Raw genomic sequence first — 19,250 nt, 5'->3', positions numbered from 1 at the left:
ATAAATTTAAGCCATTTACTTGTTTAATAGTGACTTGAGAATTATAATATAATTTCTACTTCAGATATATTTGTTATTTGAAAAAGATTAACCTATTTCATCATAAAGTTTCCATAATTATAATTTCAAGGAATTGTAATTTTTAATTTCAAGTGCAGCATCCTTCCTTCTTTCTAAATTTTTAACTGTCAAAGTTTCTCTATCTAAAGAAAGCAAAGTCCAAAATAATTGCCAATTTACTTTCATACACTAAATTAAATGTATCTGCACTTTTAAATAAAATATAATATTAAAAAAGAGGAGTTATATTTAACATCATACTGTAAGATAATTTGTCAATAAGAAATAATAATAAGGATGTTTCTTGAGATTGTGGCAATTACTGATTTTTCAGAAGTGATTGTATTACTTTGACATCCTTATGTGTATAGGTTGTTGATATTGCATCAGCTCACTCTGGTACATGTCTCTTTGTGCTGATTCCTGGACCAATGCAATTCTCCCACCTTGTAGAATATTGGATAAAGCTGTGTGAAATATAAAGCTGCTCATAACTTCATTTTCCTAAAGAGTGTAGGAATTATTTTTATTCATAAAAACTCAACAGAGAAATAGAATTTTTATTCATTGAATTTAACATAGAAAATTATAGGCATGTGTGTGAATATTGAAAAACTTTTGAAGTTGTTTTAAATTCCGGGAAACCCAAGCATTTGGTATTATCTCTTTGGTTCCAATAGCTTTTCTCTCAAATGAAATAATGTGTTGGGTATTTCAGAAGCATTGTACTCTTTGGAGAAGTTATTTACCACCTTAAATTAATAAATTAAAAAAGAAACATTTTAGTATTTGTCCATTTATATATGATTACTTATAAATTTTATTTTATATTATATATGGCCATATGTATTTATATAAAAATGTACTAATTTATATATAAATGTATAAATTAGTTAATTTATATACATATTATATATATTAAGTTATATACATATTACATATACATTTATATGTAAATATATAAATTAGTTAATTTATCTATAAATTAAAGTTTATATCTAAATTTTACATGTAATGTATATACTCATAAATTTATCTATAAATTAAATAATTACAATATTAATGTTTCACCAAAAATGATTTATTGATATATATAGACTTGAGTGAGTTGTTTCCATTAATATACCTCATACTGATTTTCTTATGCCCTCTATTCATTGACAACATTGAGATCCCTCAAATCCAACTTTATTCCTGGACATATTCAGTCTTCCATAGATGATTCATCAAACAATGTAGCTCCTGCCTTGAATTCCACATCTTCATCCAAGTTACTAAATTATTCTCATGGCCACATATTTCATGTTGTCACTATCCAGGTCTATGCTTCATGTGAAATCTGAAGTCCCAACATATTCTTCAACTAAAATTTTCTAAATTTTAATTCTTATAATTCCTTTACCTCACTACAACTCTTCCAAAAGGACTAAAAAATAATTAAAATATTTATGACAGCTACTTATTGGACTCAGATTGTTCAAAACAAAAATTATTTTCTTCCCTCTAGTCTCCTGCATTGTCCACTTTGTAGAACAACAAAAAAATCCATTCATTTGCCCACCCAGAATTGTAGGAATCTTCTTGCCTCTCTCTCTTTTACAATTAAAAACTTCAATTAATGGACAATTCTGACATTTTATTTTCCATGTGCTTTCTTTCCTTCTGCCCCTTTTCTTAGTAATAGTTCCTCAGTAGAACTATTGTTTTAGCCTTTTAAGATGGCTATCTATTTTTAGCTTCATCCACCTTTTCTCTAATCTATCTTACATACTGTAACAGAAAAATTTTCTAAAGTTTGAATCTTGTCAGCTAGATTCATTGCTTCAAAGTCACCATAAGTTAAATCCAAAGTTTTTAATATAATCTAGAAGAATTTTGGCTGTCTGGTCATGGTCTATAGCTCTGGCCAGATCATCTGACCAGTCTACTCAGGCATAGTCATGCTAATTTACTTGATATTTTTTTCTTCTAATTAACAATTGTACACACTGATGCTGGTCTGAACTTACATTAAAACCCTTTTGAAGCTTTCTTTTTCTGTACCTTTAAAAATCCTTTTTAATATATATATTTAGTATAGCACTAGTTAAATTTCTATAATTACTTATCTGTTAATTTTTTATTACTAGTTTTTACTCTGTGGAAAAAAGGAGTTTTCTATACATCTTTGTGTATCAAGAAGATGGCATATCTTCTGGAAAAGAATAACTAATTCAAAATAGTCTTCATTGAGTGAGAGACTATTTAGTTTCTTCTTAAGGTACATTTGGCTCAGAGTATATACCTTAAGTGTTCAAAATAGAGATTAATTTATACCTTAAGGGAAGCCTAATTCACATTGCTGCTTGGGGTCAAGCTGAGTCAACTATAGGTTAAGATCTGTTGTCTTATGGAAGAGAGGCTAGATGACTTTAGATATAATGTATTTCTTGCCCTCTCTAATCATATTCCAATGAAAAAATGAGATAAGCAGCAATTTAAGTGACAATGGTGACATTTTTCTGTAGTTTACTCTAGAACTTAAGTTTTCAAATGCCGAATCCAGTTTTCTTCCCACTGTAACATGAAACTGTGGGTGTCAACATATTAGAATAAGGCAAACAATATTAATTTAGAGAAATACATGCTGTACAAAATTATCAGTATTTATAGATCATACATATTTTCAGTATGTAGCATTATAAAGGCCAAAATTTTTTCTGGAGTTCATTCATGAATAAGAATCCAAATGTTTACCATACTTGGAGAAAATTTGGTATGAGGCAAATAAAATAATGTGAAAATACAGGAGTAAGAACATATACAAGTGAGTCTTCAACTTTAGATAAGATTTCAAACAGATGTGTCAATTTTAAGAAAGAAAAAATTACATTCAGAAAAAATTTTAAACTACCCATGACATTTTTCACAGAACTAGAACAAATAATCCTAAAATTTATATGGAACCATAAAAGACCCAGAATTGCCAAAGCAATCCTGAGGAAAAAGAACAAAGCAGAAGGCATAACCTCCTAGACTTCAGACATTACTACAAAGCTACAGTAATCTATATGGTAAGGTATTGGCACAAAAACAGACATATGAATCAATGGTACAGAATAGAAAGCCCAGAAATAAGCCCACACACCTGTGGTCAATTAATCTTTGAAAAAGAAGGCAAGAATATACAATGGTGAAAAGACAGTCTCTTCATCAAGTGGTGTCAGAAAAGTTGCACAGCCACAAGTAAATCAATGAAGTTCGAACACACCCTCACACTATACATAAAAATAAACTTGAAATAGCTTAAATACTTAAACATAAGACATGACACCATAAAAGAAAACATGGAAGAGAACACAGAAGAGATCATGGGCAAAATATTCTCTGAAATTGTACTAATGTTTTATTAGGTCAGTGTCCCAAGGCAATAGAAATAAAAATAAAAATAAACAAATGGGACTTAATCAAAATTACAAGTGTTTACACAGCAAAGGAAACCATAAAAGAAACAAAAAGACAACCTACAGACTGGGAGAAAATATTTGCAAACCATATAACTGACAAGGGCTTAATTTCCAAAATATACAAACACACAACTCAACAACAACAAAAAAAAACAGTGCAATTGAATAATGGGCAGAAGATCTAAATAGACATTTCTCCAAAAAAAGAAATACAGATGGCCAAAAGACATGTAAAAATATGTTTAACATCACTAATTATTAGAGAAATGCAAATCACAATTACAATGATGTATCACCTCACGCCAGTCAGAATGGTTATGATTAAAAATATACAAATAACAAATGCTGGAGAGGGAGTGGAGAAAAGGGAACACTTGTACACTGTTGGTGGGAATGTAACTTGGTGTAGCCACTATGGAAAACAGTATGGAGGTTCCCCACGAAACTAAAAATAGAGCTACCATATGATCCAGCAATCACACTGTTGGACATATATCCAGACAAACTTATAATTCAAAAAGATACATGCACCTCTATGTTCATAGTAGCACCATTCACAATAGCCAAGACATGGAAACAACCTAGATGTCCATTGAGAGAGGAATCAATAAAGGTGTGGTAGATATATACAATGGAATATTACTCAGCCATAAAAAAGAATGAAATAATGCCATTTGCAGCAGCATGGGATGTAACTAGAGATTATCATACTAAGGGAAGTAAGTCAGAAAGAGAAAGACAAATATCATATGATACCACTTATATGTGGAATCTAAAATATGACACAAATGAAACTATCTATGAAACAGAAACAGACTCACAGACATAGAGAACAGACTTGCGGTTGCCAAGGGGGAGATGGGTAGGGGGTTTGGGGTTAGCACATGCAAACTGCTATATATGGAATGGATAAACAACAAGGTCCTACTCTATAACACAGGGAACTATATTCAATATCCTGTGATAAATCATAATAAAAAAATATAAAAAAGAATATACATATATGTGTGTGTATGTGTGCATGTGTGTGTGTATAAGTGAATCACTTTGCTGTAGAGCAGAAGTTGACACAACATTGTAAATCAACTACACTTCAATTTAAAAAAAGAAATAATTTTAAGTTGTGCTCTTTGATAGGCTCTTTAATAATACATATTTAATTTTAATTTTACAATTGAAAAAGTATTCTTCTAATAAGAAATATATTTAAAAGTCACAGGCCATTATTAAGGAGAATAATTACAGGTAAATATTTTATATATGTTAGGACAAGAAATAAAGTGAAGAATGAGCTCTCTTTTCTCTGTGGGAGAATATGTTTAGTGGTGCTTCCAAGCCATCTGGTAAAATACAAAGAAGAATCAGAGATGAGAACAGCATAGCATTTCCTTTCTGTGTCCTTAAGGTAAAGCTGTGAATTGTACTGCTTCTCCTCTAGTATTAACAATGGAGATGGTTCCCACTGTCTCAAGATAAAAGTCCTTGTGGTCACACAGCAAGAACTTCTGAGCTTTCTTTGCAGAAACGCTTGTATAAAACTATTCAGGTTTCTCTGGGCTTCCCTGGTGGCACAGTGGTTGAGAGTCTGCCTGCCGATGCAGGGGACGCGAGTTTGTGCCCCGGTCAGGGAGGATCCCACATGCCGTGGAGCGGCTAGGCCCGTGAGCCATGGCTGCTGAGCCTGTGCATCCAGAGCCTGTGCTCCGCAACGGGAGAGGCCACAACAGTGAAAGGCCCGTGTACCGCAAACAAACAAACAAAAATTATTCAGGTTTCTCATCTGCTGCTAAGAAGAAGACAGCAAAAAACTTAATGTGAATATTTCATTATCATGTTCTGCAAGGCAAATATCAATAGATGATTCCTTGAACCATGTATCAAATTCAAGAGGTGTGTTACTCCAATACATGATTCAAGGCAAATTAGAAGCAAATTTCTATTCAAAATATGAATAATCAACAAAATGGATGTTTATCTGACTTATAGTACTTAAATGTTAAAAAGAAATATGCCATACAGTTGAGTTTCTTTGACTCATCATAACATATTTTTTCATTCAGTCATAAGTATTCAATGACCAGTTGTTTATTCCTTTTTTATGACATAAAGTATTACTCAATATGGCTATTGTAAAAATGTTTTATCTATTTCCCATTAATCTATATATTGTGACCTTGATAGCACACTATTTTGATTAAAGTAGCTTCATAATACATCTGGAATCAGTAAGTGTTAGTACTCAAATTTCTTAGCTTTTCTCAAAGTTGTTTTGTCTCTTTCTAGTTCCTTTGAATTTTTTAATGGATTTTAGAATGAGCCTGTCAATTTGTACAAAAAAAAAGCATACATATATTTTCTTGGAGGATGTGTACTATCTATAGATCAATTTGGGAAGAACTGACATCTCAATAATAGTAAGTTTTCTGACCCATGAACATAATATATCTTTCCATTATTTAATTCTTTAATTACCATCAGCCTGATTTTATTGTTTTGAGCTTATGAGTTTTTCACATCTTTTGTCATAGGTATTCATAAGTATTTCATACTTTATTGATGTTACTATGAATACATTATTTTTTTTATTTCAATTATTAATTGTTCCTTGATGGTATATAAAAATACAATTGAATATTGTATATTGATTCTATATCCTGCATTGTGAAAAACTCTTTTTTATAGATTCCATAATTTTTTTCTAATAAACAATTCTGTCTGCAAACAAAAACCATATTGTTTATTTCTATATAGATGATCAATTCCTGTACAAATGAAAACTTTTCTTTTTCCTTTCCAATATACATGCCTTTTCTTTTTGTTTTCTTCTATTGAACTGACTGGCATCTCCAATACCATGTTGAACAAAAGTGGTGAGAGAAGACATCCTTATTTTGTTCCAGATCTTAGAGGAAACACATTTAATCTTTCAACATTATGATGTTGGCTCTAGGTTTTTTATAGGTTCTCTTTATCAGATATATATTCTTTTCTCTGAGATATACTTTATCTAATATTGATACATCCATTCAGCTTTCTTTTGTTTAGTCTTAGCATGCTATGTATCTTTTCCATCTTTTTCTTTTTAACCATTTTTTAAAGTATTTATTGTAAGCAAAATATACTTGGGTCTGGCTTTTTATACAAGTTGATAATCTTTGTCTTTAAATTATGGATGTATAGAGCTTCTACTTTAATATAATTCTTGATATAGTAAGGTTTCAGATTATAATTGTGCTGTGCGTTTTCTATTTGTCCCATCTTTGCTCCTGTTTTCTTTTTTTTGAGATTAATTGAATATTTTTTATGATAGCATTTAATTTTTGTTGTATTACTAGCTACTTATCATTGTTTTGTTAATTTAGTGGTTGCTTTAGGATTTCTAACATACTTCTGAGACTACCTTCAAATGATATACCACTTCACATTTAGTATAAGAACCTTGAAAAACGATACTTTCATTTCTTCCCTTGAGTCTTAATGCTGTAGGAGGCATGCGTATATCTTATGCATGTGATAAAAACCTCAAATTATAGTGTTTTTTGTTTGTTTGTTTAACCACCATTTGTTTTCCAAATGTTCCAGAGTTATATAATCAAGAATAACCTTAAATGTTTACACATGTAGTTACCATTTCAGGTGGTTTTCATTCCTTTCTGCCAACTGGTGTCATTTTCCTTGTGCCTGAAGGACTTTAAAATTTCTTATAGAGCATGTCTCCTGCTGACGAATTGTTGCAACTATTCTATGCCAGAAAAAAATTGTAATATCACTCTCACTTTGAAAAACATTTTGGGTATATATAGGACTTCATATGGGCAGTGTTTTTTTATAGTGCTAAAAAGATGTTGTTCCACCTATCACTTGCATCTTTTTCAATGAAAAATGATCCATTATTCTTATTTTTATCCCTCTCTGCATAACATGTGTTTTCTCTGGAAACTGATATTTTTTATATTTATCGTTCATTTTGAGAATTTGATTAAAATGTGACTTATGGTAGTTTTCATGTTTCTTGTGTTTAGAATTCATTAAGATTATTGAATCTATGGGTTTATACTTTTCATAAAATTTGAAACCTTTCTGCCATTATTTCTTTTTTAATTTAATTTAATTTTTTACATGGCAGGTTCTTATCAGTTATCTATTTTATACATATGAGTGTATATATGTCCATCCCAATCTCCCAATTCATCCCATCACCACCACCCCTCCCCCCACTTCCCCCCCTCGGTGTCCATATATTTTTTCTCTACCTCTGTGTCTATATTTCTGCTGCAAACTTGTTCATCTGTACCATTTTTCTAGATTCCACATATATGAGTTAGTATACGATATTTGTTTTCTCTTTCTGACTTACTCCACTCTGCATGACAGTCTCTAGGTCCATCCACGTCTCTACAAATGACCTAATTTCGTTTCTTTTTATGGCTGAAAAATATTCCATTGAATATATATACCACACCTTCTTTATCCATTCGTCTGTTGATGGGAATTTAGATGCCTCCATGACCTGGCTATTGTAAATAGTGCTGCAGTGAACATTGGGGGGCATGTGTCTTTTTGAATTATGGTTTTCTCTGGGTATATGCCCAGTAGCGAGATTGCTGGGTAATATAGTAATTCTATTTCTAGCTTCTTAAGGAAACTCCATACTGTTCTCCATAGTGACTGTATCAATTTACATTCCCACCAACAGTGCAAGAGGGTTCCCTTTTCTCCACACCATCCCCAGCGTTTGTTGTTTGTAGATTTTCTGATGATGCCCATTCTAACTGGTATGAGATGATACCTCATTGTAGTTTTGATTTGCATTTCTCTAATATTAGTGATGTTGAGCATCTTTTCATGTGCCTCTTGGTCATCTGTATATCTTCTTTGGAGAAATGTCTATTTAGGTCTTCAGCCCATTTTTTGATTGGGTTGCTTGTTGTTTTAATATTGAGCTGCATGAGTGGTTTATATATTTTGGAGATTAACCCTTTGTCTGTTGATTTATTTGCAAATATTTTCTCCCACTCTGAGTGTTGTCTTTTTATCTTGTTTATAGTTCCTTTTGCTGTGCAAAAGCTTTTAAGTTTCTATAGGTCCCATTTGTTTATTTTTGTTTTTATTTCCATTACTCTAGGAGGTGGATCAAAAAAGGCCTTGCTGTGATTTATGTCAAAGGGTGTTCTTCCAATATTTTCCTCGAAGAGTTTTATAGTGTGTGGTCATAGCTTTAGGTCTTTAATCCATTTGAGTTTATTTTTGTGTATGGTGTTAGGGAGTGTTCTAATTTCATTCTTTTACAGGTAGCTGTCCAGTTTTCCCAGCACCACTTATTGAAAAGACTGTCTTTTCTCCAATGTATATCCTTGCCTCTTTTGTCATATATTAGTTGACCATACGTGCATGGGTTTATCTCTGGGCTTTCTATCCAGTTCCATTGATCTATATTTCTGTTTTTGTGCCAGTACCATATTTTCTTGATTACTGTAGCTTTGTACTGTAGTCTAAAGTCAGGGGGCTGATTCCTCCAGCTCCATTTTTTTTTTTTTTTTCCATCAAGATTGTTTGGCTTTCTGGGGTCTTTTGTGTCTCCATACAAAGTTTAAGATTTTTTTGTTCTAGTTCTGCAAAAAATGCCATTGGTAATTTGATAGGGATTGCATTGAATCTGTAGACTGCTTTGGCTAGTATAGTCATTTTCACAATATTGACTTTTCCAATCCAAGACCATGCTATATCTCTCCATCTGTTTGTGTCATCTTTGATTTCTTTCATCAGTGTTTTATAGTTTTATAGTTTTCTGAGTACAGGCCTTTTACCTCCTTAGGTAGGTTTATTCCTAGGTATTTTATTCTTTGTGTTGCAATGGTGAATGGGATTGTTTAACTAATTTTTCCTTCTGATCTTTCATTGTTAGTGTATAGGAATGCAAGAGATTTCTGTGCATTAGTTTTGTATCCTGCAACTTTACCAAATTCATTGATTAGCTCTAGTAATTTTCTGGTGGCATCGTTAGGACTCTCTCTGTATAGTATCATGTCATCTGCAAACAGTGACAGTTTTACTTCTTCTTTTCCAATTTGTATTCATTTTGTTTCTTTTTCTTCTCTGAATCCAGTGCCTAGGACTTCCAGAACCATGTTGAATAAGAATGGCAAGAGTGGACATCCTTGTCTTGTTCCTGATCTTAGAGGAAATGGTTTCAGTTTTTCACCATTGAGAATGATGTTTGCTCTGGGTTTGTTGTATATGGCCTTTATTCTGTTGAGGTAGGTTCCCTCTATGCCCACTTTCTGGAGAGTTTTCATCAAAAATGGATGTAGAATTTTGTCTAAAGCTTTTTCTGCATCAATTGAGACTATCATATGGTTTTTATCCTTCAGTTTGTTAATATGGTGTATCACATTGATTGATTTGTACATATTGAAGAATCCCTGTCCTCTTTGTCTCCTGTAATAATCTTTATTTTAAGGTCTATTTTATCTGATGTGAGAATTGCTACTCCAGCTTTCTTTTGATTTGAATTTGCATGGAATAACTTTTTCCATCCCCTCACTTTCAGTCTGTATGTGTCCCTAGGTCTGAAGTGGGTTTCTTGTAGACAGCATATATACGGGTCTTGTTTTTGTATCCATTCAATGAGCCTGGGTCTTTTGGTTGGAGCATTTAATCCATTCACATTTAAGGTGAATATCAATATGTATGTTCCTATTACAATTTTCTTATATTATTTTGTGTTTGTTTTTGTAGGTCCTTTTCTTCTCTTGTGTTTTCCACTTAGAGAAGTTCCTTTCGTCTTTGTTGTAGAGCTGGTTTGGTGGTGCTGAATTCTTTTAGCTTTTCCTGGTCTGTAAAGCTTTTGATTTCTCCATCTAATCTGAATGAGATCCTTGCTGGGTAGAGTAATCTTGGTTACAGGTTCTTCCCTTTCATCAAGTTAAATATATCATGTCACTCCCTTCTGGCTTGTAGAGTTTCTGCTGAGAAATCAGCTCTTAACCTTATGGGAGTTACCTTGTATGTTATTTGTCATTTTTCCCTTGTTGCTTTTAATATTTTTTCTTTAATTTTTGTCAGTTTGATTACTATGTGTCTCAGCATTTTTATCCTTGGGTTTATCCTGCCTGGGACTCTCTGCACTTCCTGGACTTAGGTAGCAATTTCCTTTCCCATGTTAGGGAAGTTTTCGACTATAATCTCTTCAAATATTTTCTCAGGTCCTTTCTCTCTCTCTTCTCCTTCTGGGACCCCTATAAGGTGAATGGTGCTGTGTTTAATGTTGTCCCAGTGGTCTCTTAAGCTCTCTTCCTTTGTTTTCATTCTTTTTTTCTTTATTCTGTTCTGCAGCAGTGAATTCCACCTTTCTGCTTTCCAGGTCTGTTATCCATCCTTCTGCCTCAGTTATTCTGCTATTGATTCCTTCTAGAGTATTTTTCTTTACAGTTACTGTATTGTTCATCTCAGTTTTTTTGTTCTGTAATTCTTCTAGGTCTTTGTTAAACATTTCTTGCATCTTCTTGATCTTTGTCTCCATTCTTTCTCTGAGGTCCTGGATCATCTTCACTAGCATTATTCTGAATTCTTTTTCTGGATGGTTGCCTATCTCCAATTCATTTAATTGCTTTTCTGGGGTTTATCTTGTTCCTTCATCTGGTACATAGTTCTTTGCCTTTTCATTTTATCTATCGTTCTGTGAATGTGGTTTTCATTCCACAGGCTGCAGGATTGTAGTTTTTCTTGCTTCTGCTGTCTGGCCTCTGGTGGTTGAAGCTATCTAAGAGGCTTGTGTAAGCTTCCTAATTGGAGGCATTGGTGGTGGGTAGAGCTGGGTGTTGCTCTGGTGGGCCGAGCTCAGTATAATCAGAATCTACTAAAGAAATAAACCAAACCAAATCACATACTTTATTGTAGATACAAATCGATTTTGGCATTCACCTCTTGAAGAACTATAAAATAGTTGTATTGTATTCTCCCTTCCTTTGTAGTATAAACTCTCGCAATTTTCTGATCCTATTTTTAAAGTTTTTCTATCATATTTTGGCCAAGATGAAAATGCTGATTTACATGGGTAAACATCTAGCAATATCAGTAAGAAAAAAGGAGTCCAAATGATCTACCAAGATACAGTGTCACAAACAAGTATGATAGGAAATTAAACTGAATGATTTTCTATGAGAAATTATCAGAGTTGGACTAAGGCTGCCTAGGCGATGGGAAAAGCTGAATTTAGAATTAATATCAACTGATTCCACTCTTTACTATTATTGATGACTCTCAGATTACTTTTAAGTACCATTTCTGTGACATGATCTTCAGCCAAAATGATCTGTCTCATTTGCTTACTATTCAAAATGACATTTTCCTGGGATTCTAAAATCATAGTACACATTTTCTCTAGTCAAGTTAAACTTTGTAATGCTTTCATAAGTACTTAGATCAATCTGTTTTCAAGTCCTGGCCAGAAAAGTCAGCAAAGGTAGTTAGCATCAAACCTATATTGTTCAATAGATTTTCTTTTCTTTTCTTTTTTTTTGCTGTACGCGGGCCTCTCACTGTTGTGGCCTCTCTCGTTGTGGAGCACAGGCTCCGCACATGCAGGCTCAGCAGCCATGGCTCACCGGCGCTCTGCGACATGTGTGATCTTCCCGGACCGGGGCACAAACCCGTGTCCCCTGCATCAGCAGGCGGACTCTCATCCACTGCGCCACCAGGGAAGCCCTTCTTTTTTCAATCTATACTTGACATAAGATTTTGAAATAGTTTAATTCTGCTCAGATTATCTGTGTCTATATAGGATGTTTTCTTCAAAGTTTTGAATAACCTTATCTTAAATGCAGAAAGGTAAATTAATTATTATCTGGTCTAAACTAATATGTAAATTCCAGAGCATTTGTTTTTACAGCTACTACAAAAATACCTACAGTTATTTTGGATGTTAAAATAAATCAAAAGAGACTCATTACTATGAGACTCTGTTTAAAATGTTGTCATTTTCATGTTCAGAAACTTGACATAACTCTAAAATACCCTGCAGGTCTAAATTTTCTGTAAATTTTATAAGAGCTCTTGGTCAAAAACAATGAAATTTGAATTAACATGTACTTGTTAGAAGCATATCATCCTCCAGATACACAAATGATCTTTTGAGACTTAGGAAAAATAAACCAATGAAATAAATATCTGATCAATAGTATATTCTATATTAACCAAATGTTGGATAGGGAGGATTTCTTTAATATTTTTAAATTATTTAAAGTAGTACCTTAAAGTGGTTAATGATATAGTTTACAAAGTATTCATTAGCAATTTATCAAAGAAAGCCAGAATGTGGTTCTTCAATTAGTGTAGAGGTTTTATTGTTATAATTAAGAGTTCTATTTATTTAATCTTGCATTTATTGGGTTGGCCAAAAGGTCTGTTTGGGTTTTTCCACAAGATGTTACAGAAAAACTAGAATGAACTTCTTGGCTAACCCAATATACTCACATCTTTATCTCAGATAGCTGTGGAGTTTTGTGTACCTGAAAATCCAACCTAGTGATCTTATTACCTTTTCTTTTATGATCTTCTTAGTTTTCCTGAAGCAAATTTGCTCAGAGGAGAGGGCACCTGGAAATTGTGGACCTCTTTGCAAGCAATATATAATATTGGTAAACCCATCCTAAATTAAGTAAAAAAAAAAAAAAAACTTTCCCCAAACAAGCTATTGTCTTTTGCTAGTTCTGACTTAAATGCTAATAGGCTGTATAATACCCAAGCCTAGAATAAATTAGTAAGGAAGACATAAAATTGAGTAAAATCATGCTATACACTTTTTCACTAAGAAATTGAGGTCATAGGGAAAATATGAACATTATTTTAATTTAGTGTCCATAGAAGAATAGTTTGAGAACTACTTTCCTGAAGAAATAGCCCTTTGCCATTTTTTAAATTTTTCTTTTGACTGAAGCAAGGCTGCTTTCTTTTTATTCTAAACAAATATGACCATGTGATTCTAATGGTATATGCTCTCTGTCTGTGACACTTCTCTTTATCAATTGTTCTGAACTTCAGAAGGAGAGTTTCTATCATTATGCTTTCTTTTGGATTCCAAATTTAAATAATTTTTCCCTATCTAGGTTATTTCCTCATACTTTTGTTTAATTAAAAATTAAAATACACTGAATGAACCATAATTCAGGATATAACTGAATGTTTTTTAACTTGGGCCAAGTCCTCCTTGACTGATCCTTCTCAGGCATTGTCCATCACTATCATTTTAAAGAATGTATTTAAACATTCAGACACAAGCATAATTTCCACCAGAGGAACAAGAGAACTGCTTCAGCATAATCTTGGTTGGAGCCTCTTTTCTTCTGTTTTGTTTCTTTAAACAGAGGTAAAGAAGAGTTGGCAAAATCACCTGGAATATGGTGTCAGGAGTCAGAGTGTAAGGATTAAAAATCTAGCTGTACTACTTACAGTCCTGTGGTTTGGGACAACTTAATTACCTGTCTATATCTCAGTTTTCTCATAATCATAAAATGATTATGTAATCATTTTAACAAAGGGATCCATAATTGTACCAGAATCATAGGGCTGTTCTGAATATTAAATCCCACAATATAAATATTCAGCTTGATATCTGGAAGACAGCAAACTCTTAATCAATGTCACTCATTATGATTATGACAAATATGTATTCACTCAGTGATATTTATTGAGTAACTACATGCTCTATGATAGGGATAAAATGATGAGCAAAACAGAAACATCTTGTCCACTGGGCAATTGTAGTTAAAGACAAACAAAAAAGGAAGCATGGATATTAATATATGGCTTCAATAAGAAATTGAAGACAGAGAACACTTACTCTAAGAACATAAAATAAATTTTAATTTTTTTAAATGATTTTTCCTGGGGGATCAATGAACACTTCTTTAAGAAAGATACAGAACTTTTATTCAAGACATCTCAGTAATGAATAAGAATGAATACAGAAAAGGGTGGATTGAGGGAAGGAGAACCACTATGTAATAAGGAAAGGAATTAATTTTGTGAGGCCCAAAGGCAGAGAAAAATGGTAAAGAAGAACGTTGCCTGTGGAAGACAGGGGAGAATGGTGGGGTTGTGATGAGTGAAGGGCCTGGATGGCAGACAAGGGTCAGCTCTTTCAGGGACTAACTGACCAGGAGATAGAGTGTGGTCAGAGTGGTGGAAATGCTTTGAAAAATAAAAGGAGAGCCAGGATATGGGGGAAAACTTTAGATTTTTATCTTATAAATTTTCATTGACTCTGGTGTGGAGAAAGGATTACAGGTGGCAAAATCAATGAGGAAAGAGGATGCAGATGGCAGTTGCAGAAGTTGAGTTGAAAGATGACAGTATTTTAAAAGTAGGTGTGGACAATGGATATGGAGAGATGTGAGACAGACATAGGGGAGGACATTTTTGAAGGAAAAGTGACAGGGGTTGGTGGAATATTGAAAATCAGGGGAAAGAGAATTCTGGTAAATATGATCCTGGATTTCTGGCCTGCACAACCTAATATATGGCGAGCTATTCTCTGAGGTAGAGAAGAAGAAAATTGAGCAAGAGAGAAGGGAGATTATGAGCTCAATTTTTTGTGTGCTGTATTTATATTGTATCTGTGATATCTACCAGAAAGGTCAAGTGGATGTGTGAGACCTGAGTTCATGGGGGAGGTGGGGGGAGAGGGGGTTGTGGGTGTGGGGAGGCAGAGTCTAGGTTTTGAGATGCAGCTCTAAAATACAGTTTATGGGTGGTAACTGAAACCATGGAAATAGATGCCTGCACTCTGTGAGAACTGAGAAAACTAAAAAAGCAAGTAGTTAAACACGACATCTTTTCTCCTACTCACATCACTATAAACTGCAAGAATAGAAATATTTCTCTTTGGTTTCTTATTTTACTACATATAGAATTTTAGACAAAAAATATGCATATCAAAAATATATAGTGATCTGAATGGCTAGGAAATGATACACTCTCCAAAAATTACATTCAGACAGTAAAGTAGAAAAAATAAATGATTAATAGCATAGGGCAAGAGCCTATTACTGTTAGAGTTAGGATTCTTAATGGTGTCGTGGTTAAGGTAGTAGAATACTGAGATTTGTTTATGTGTGTCTGGTGGAGTGGGATAAGATAAAGGCTGGGTTTCAGCAGTAATTCAGTTTACTACTGTCTTATTGCTACCTTTATGTTTCAACTCCATGATAATTTGACCTTTCCAGAATTCTGAGATTAAGAGCAGCTTTCTGCTGAGCAACTTCCAGCTGCTGTTTGAACAACAAATAAAACCAACTGAGCTACTTATGCTTATCTAAAACAATGTTCTTAACTAGTATGAGACCAAATGAATAAAGAGAAGATCAGAAAATGAAGGAAGAGAAAAAGAGCCAACTCTTTTTTATACGTGAAGATTAATTTAGCATAATGGTCAGAATTGATGAAACAAAATGTTAAATATCAAATGTGATATCACAGAATGGTGATAGAGTAATGACCCAAGTAATCAAAATGATCATGCAGGTTTATATACTTCATGTGTTCATTGGTCATTATGAACAATATGTAGATTTCCTGCATGGATTATGATAGAAACCAAAGTAAATCCACATTACTGAAATATTTTACATATTGTTTTCCATTCCATACTTAACTTTGGAAATGCTGTCCTTTCTGGGAAATGAACATTATTCTTACTGCGTATTATAATAATATATATTGATAATAGCTTATTGCTTAGTTTAGTAGCATGTTGTCAATCAATCATGAGCACAGAACCAGTAGTCTATGAATGTTTAGGAACATATAAAGTCCATGAGAATACTATCAGTGTTGACTGATTTGTCCAGTGAGAAATTAAAATTTAACTAAAGGATTTAAGCATGAATAAGAATTTTAAAATAAAATTAGACCTGATTTTCAATATTTTACACATGTAAGCCCTCATTGGAAATCCTCATTCCAAAAGTAAATATGATTTGGGGTGGCACTTGGCTTATTTTCAGAATTCTTTCCATTTACAACCCTTTGTGTGTATAAACACTGATGTATATTCAAAAGTAAGGGATTGGAAGTTAAATCTGATGGATGTTTCATCCCTAACTGAGGTTATTAGTTATTAGTTTTATTTTTTAATTTATTATATTTTCTATGTCCAAATTGTCCAATTTACATGAAAGTCTTCTGAAATTACTCATGCCAAGTATGCCTTATTTACTTAAAACTGTATTTTTATAAAGAAAAATTTTTTAATTATTAAACATTATTAAACATTAATATTCCCAGAAAGTCAGATATTTGAGCTGATTTGAAGACTCAAAACTGAAAGAAAAAGACTCAAAACTGAAACTAAAACTGAAACTGAAAAAAAAAGACTCAAGACTGAAAAACAAATCTATTTATTCCCTGAACTGTCTGAGACACAAAAATATCAATTTCAATAAAATAGTAATTAGTAAATGTTTAACCTAACTGGTTTTCTTTTAAATGTATAAGGTGAATTGCTAAATGTTTATGAATGATTTCCTAAAACTAAAAAATTACATTTCCTCAACTAAAGGAGTTAAAGCCCAACATATTTTATTTTTAAAAATGATCTAAAACTATAGGTCACTAGTGAATACATAAATCAAATAACTTCATAGTATTGATAGTACCCAAAATTATAACCATTTTGGTAAATTATCTTAATTGATTGAATAATAGATAAATTTATATTTAATCGCCTATATATGGAAAAAACTTTCTCATACTCGAAAATTGCAAATTAAATTTCTTTGTCTTTAAAATCATAATGTTACATATTGTCATCACATATTAGATTATGTTCAAGGCTCTTAAAATTCAAATCCACATAATCCATATAATTGAAATTTTTTAAGGATAATTTTTGTATCTTTAACTTCACATTTGTCAACATAATTGAAGACCACCTATGGTATTATTTTGTTTTATGTGTTCTTTTTGTGACTTAACTTTATAAAAAGTTGATTCAATCGAGCAAAAGTTTAAAACATTGTTTCTGTTTCTAATTTTTATTTTTACTGAAAGGTAAATTTTATTAAAATTTCATTATTATTTTCCTATATCTCTCCTGTATTTCTTCTTCAATAATATATTCTGATATATATGAATTTAAATGCAAATCTTTTCGTATCATCACTATACGCCAAAAGTAGTAATGATCTAGTGTAGAATGAATCAATTCTTTGAAAATGTCAAACTCAGAAGGAGGTTATGTGTGCGAAGGTTTTCTATAAGTCTTGAAAGTAGAAGAACTGTGCTCAAAGAAGTGTAATATTAGATATAAACAAGAAATAAATGTTGACCTGCTCACTAAGAATACACAGCTCCATACCGAGACAATGAATCAGGACAGAAAAGTGCAAAGGGCATTAGCAAGAGTTTAATTCTAAGACTTTAAATAAAGCAAAGGTGTTCATAAAGTAGGATAAAAAGGGAAGTTAGGATAGAGAATAGTAACACTGTCCTTCATGGAGAAAAAAAAGAGAGAAGATAATCTTGCTGTCTGGTGGCCTACTGTCCACCTCATTACTCCTGGAATATAGATTCAAGCCACAGGGATCCTAGGTAACCTGCCAAGTCAGTTTCTAGGCCAGTATGTGAGATGTATTTGAATGGTGTTTAAAGGAAGTTCCTCCTCATATCAAATAACTGGGAGACTGATGTATGTAATTTAATGACAGAAGAATACTACAACCTCAGAAATATGAGAACCACTCTACATGGAGAGTTATCAAAATGCATATATATTCAATATGTGATTAAGCTCCGAAAACTTGGGGAAAGAAAAGCAATATGCATGAGCCAATAGAAACTAAGGAGGAAACTTTTAGTGAGGTTGCAACTTGAGTAATAAAAACCGGGTTGGCATCTCTTAACCAAAATTTTCAACTTGGAACGTTTGAGACTTAGTAACTACCCAGAGCACACAGGGTGGGGGGAAACGAGTGGAAATTGAGGAATGCTTGGATGTCCCATGGGGACTTACTATACCTGTGTCCACATCCTTCACCTGTTGCGTGGCTCGAGTTGGCCGGTTCCACTTTGAGCTCTTGCAAGACAAGCCCTTTTTCGTGTGGTCCAGGAAAGTCCATGCCTGGCACCTCCTCCTCTTCTAGGGACTCCACGTAGAAGAGAGTCCTGGCCGGCTGGTGGGTGCCCTGCCCGGGCGCCCCTTGCTGCAGCCTCGTGGCCACTGGCAGCAGGGTGCCATTCAGTGGGTTGAAGGAAGAGGAGGAAGAGGACGGGGAGGCAGAAGAAGAAGAGGAGGAAGAAGAGGAAGGCTTCTTCCAGAAAGTGCTCACGCTGCCCTTCTCTTGGCTTTTGAGCGGGCGGCTCTGGCTGGGTCCCCAGTGCTCGAAGCTGCTGCTGCCGTCTTCTTGCAGGCAGCTGCCTCCGGCCGGAGCGCCGGGGGACTGCGACGGGTGGCTGAAGAGTTTCCAGCGGAGTCGCAGGATATGCTTCACATCAAAATCTTTTCGCCCAGAGCCTGACATGCTTGACGCAAGGAAGGCAAAGGGGCTTCAGCGGATGCAGGAGTAGACGAGTCAGTGGGTGGGGGAGGCCAACGGAGCCTGGGGTTGGAGGAGGGGGAGGGAGGCGCCCTCTGCACCCTGGCAACAGACGGGACCAGGCGGCTGCGCGCCCTGCCAGGCAACGAGCGGAGCGCGGACAGCAGAGCCGCGCGGCTCAGCGGCGGTCAGGTCCGCAGGACCCGCGCGT

General features: G+C 33.9%; 1 protein-coding gene across 2 annotated transcripts in view; it reads right to left on the bottom strand.

Annotated features, from left to right (window-relative positions):
- KLHL1 (kelch like family member 1) overlaps window positions 1-19,024 on the bottom strand; it is a 364,563-nt gene extending 345,539 nt beyond the window's left edge. For both annotated transcript variants that reach the window (XM_024748105.1, XM_024748114.1), the window contains exon 1: window positions 18,522-19,024. In XM_024748105.1, the coding sequence (XP_024603873.1) occupies window positions 18,522-19,024 (503 nt within the window). The remainder of the gene's footprint in view (window positions 1-18,521) is intronic.
- Window positions 19,025-19,250: the final 226 nt, after the last annotated feature.

This window comes from Neophocaena asiaeorientalis, unplaced genomic scaffold, assembly GCF_003031525.2.
Source record: "Neophocaena asiaeorientalis asiaeorientalis breed wild unplaced genomic scaffold, Neophocaena_asiaeorientalis_V1.1 scaffold81, whole genome shotgun sequence".
In the NCBI taxonomy this organism is placed as follows: Eukaryota; Metazoa; Chordata; class Mammalia; order Artiodactyla; family Phocoenidae; genus Neophocaena; species Neophocaena asiaeorientalis.
This window is presented reverse-complemented; position numbering and strand designations above follow the sequence as displayed.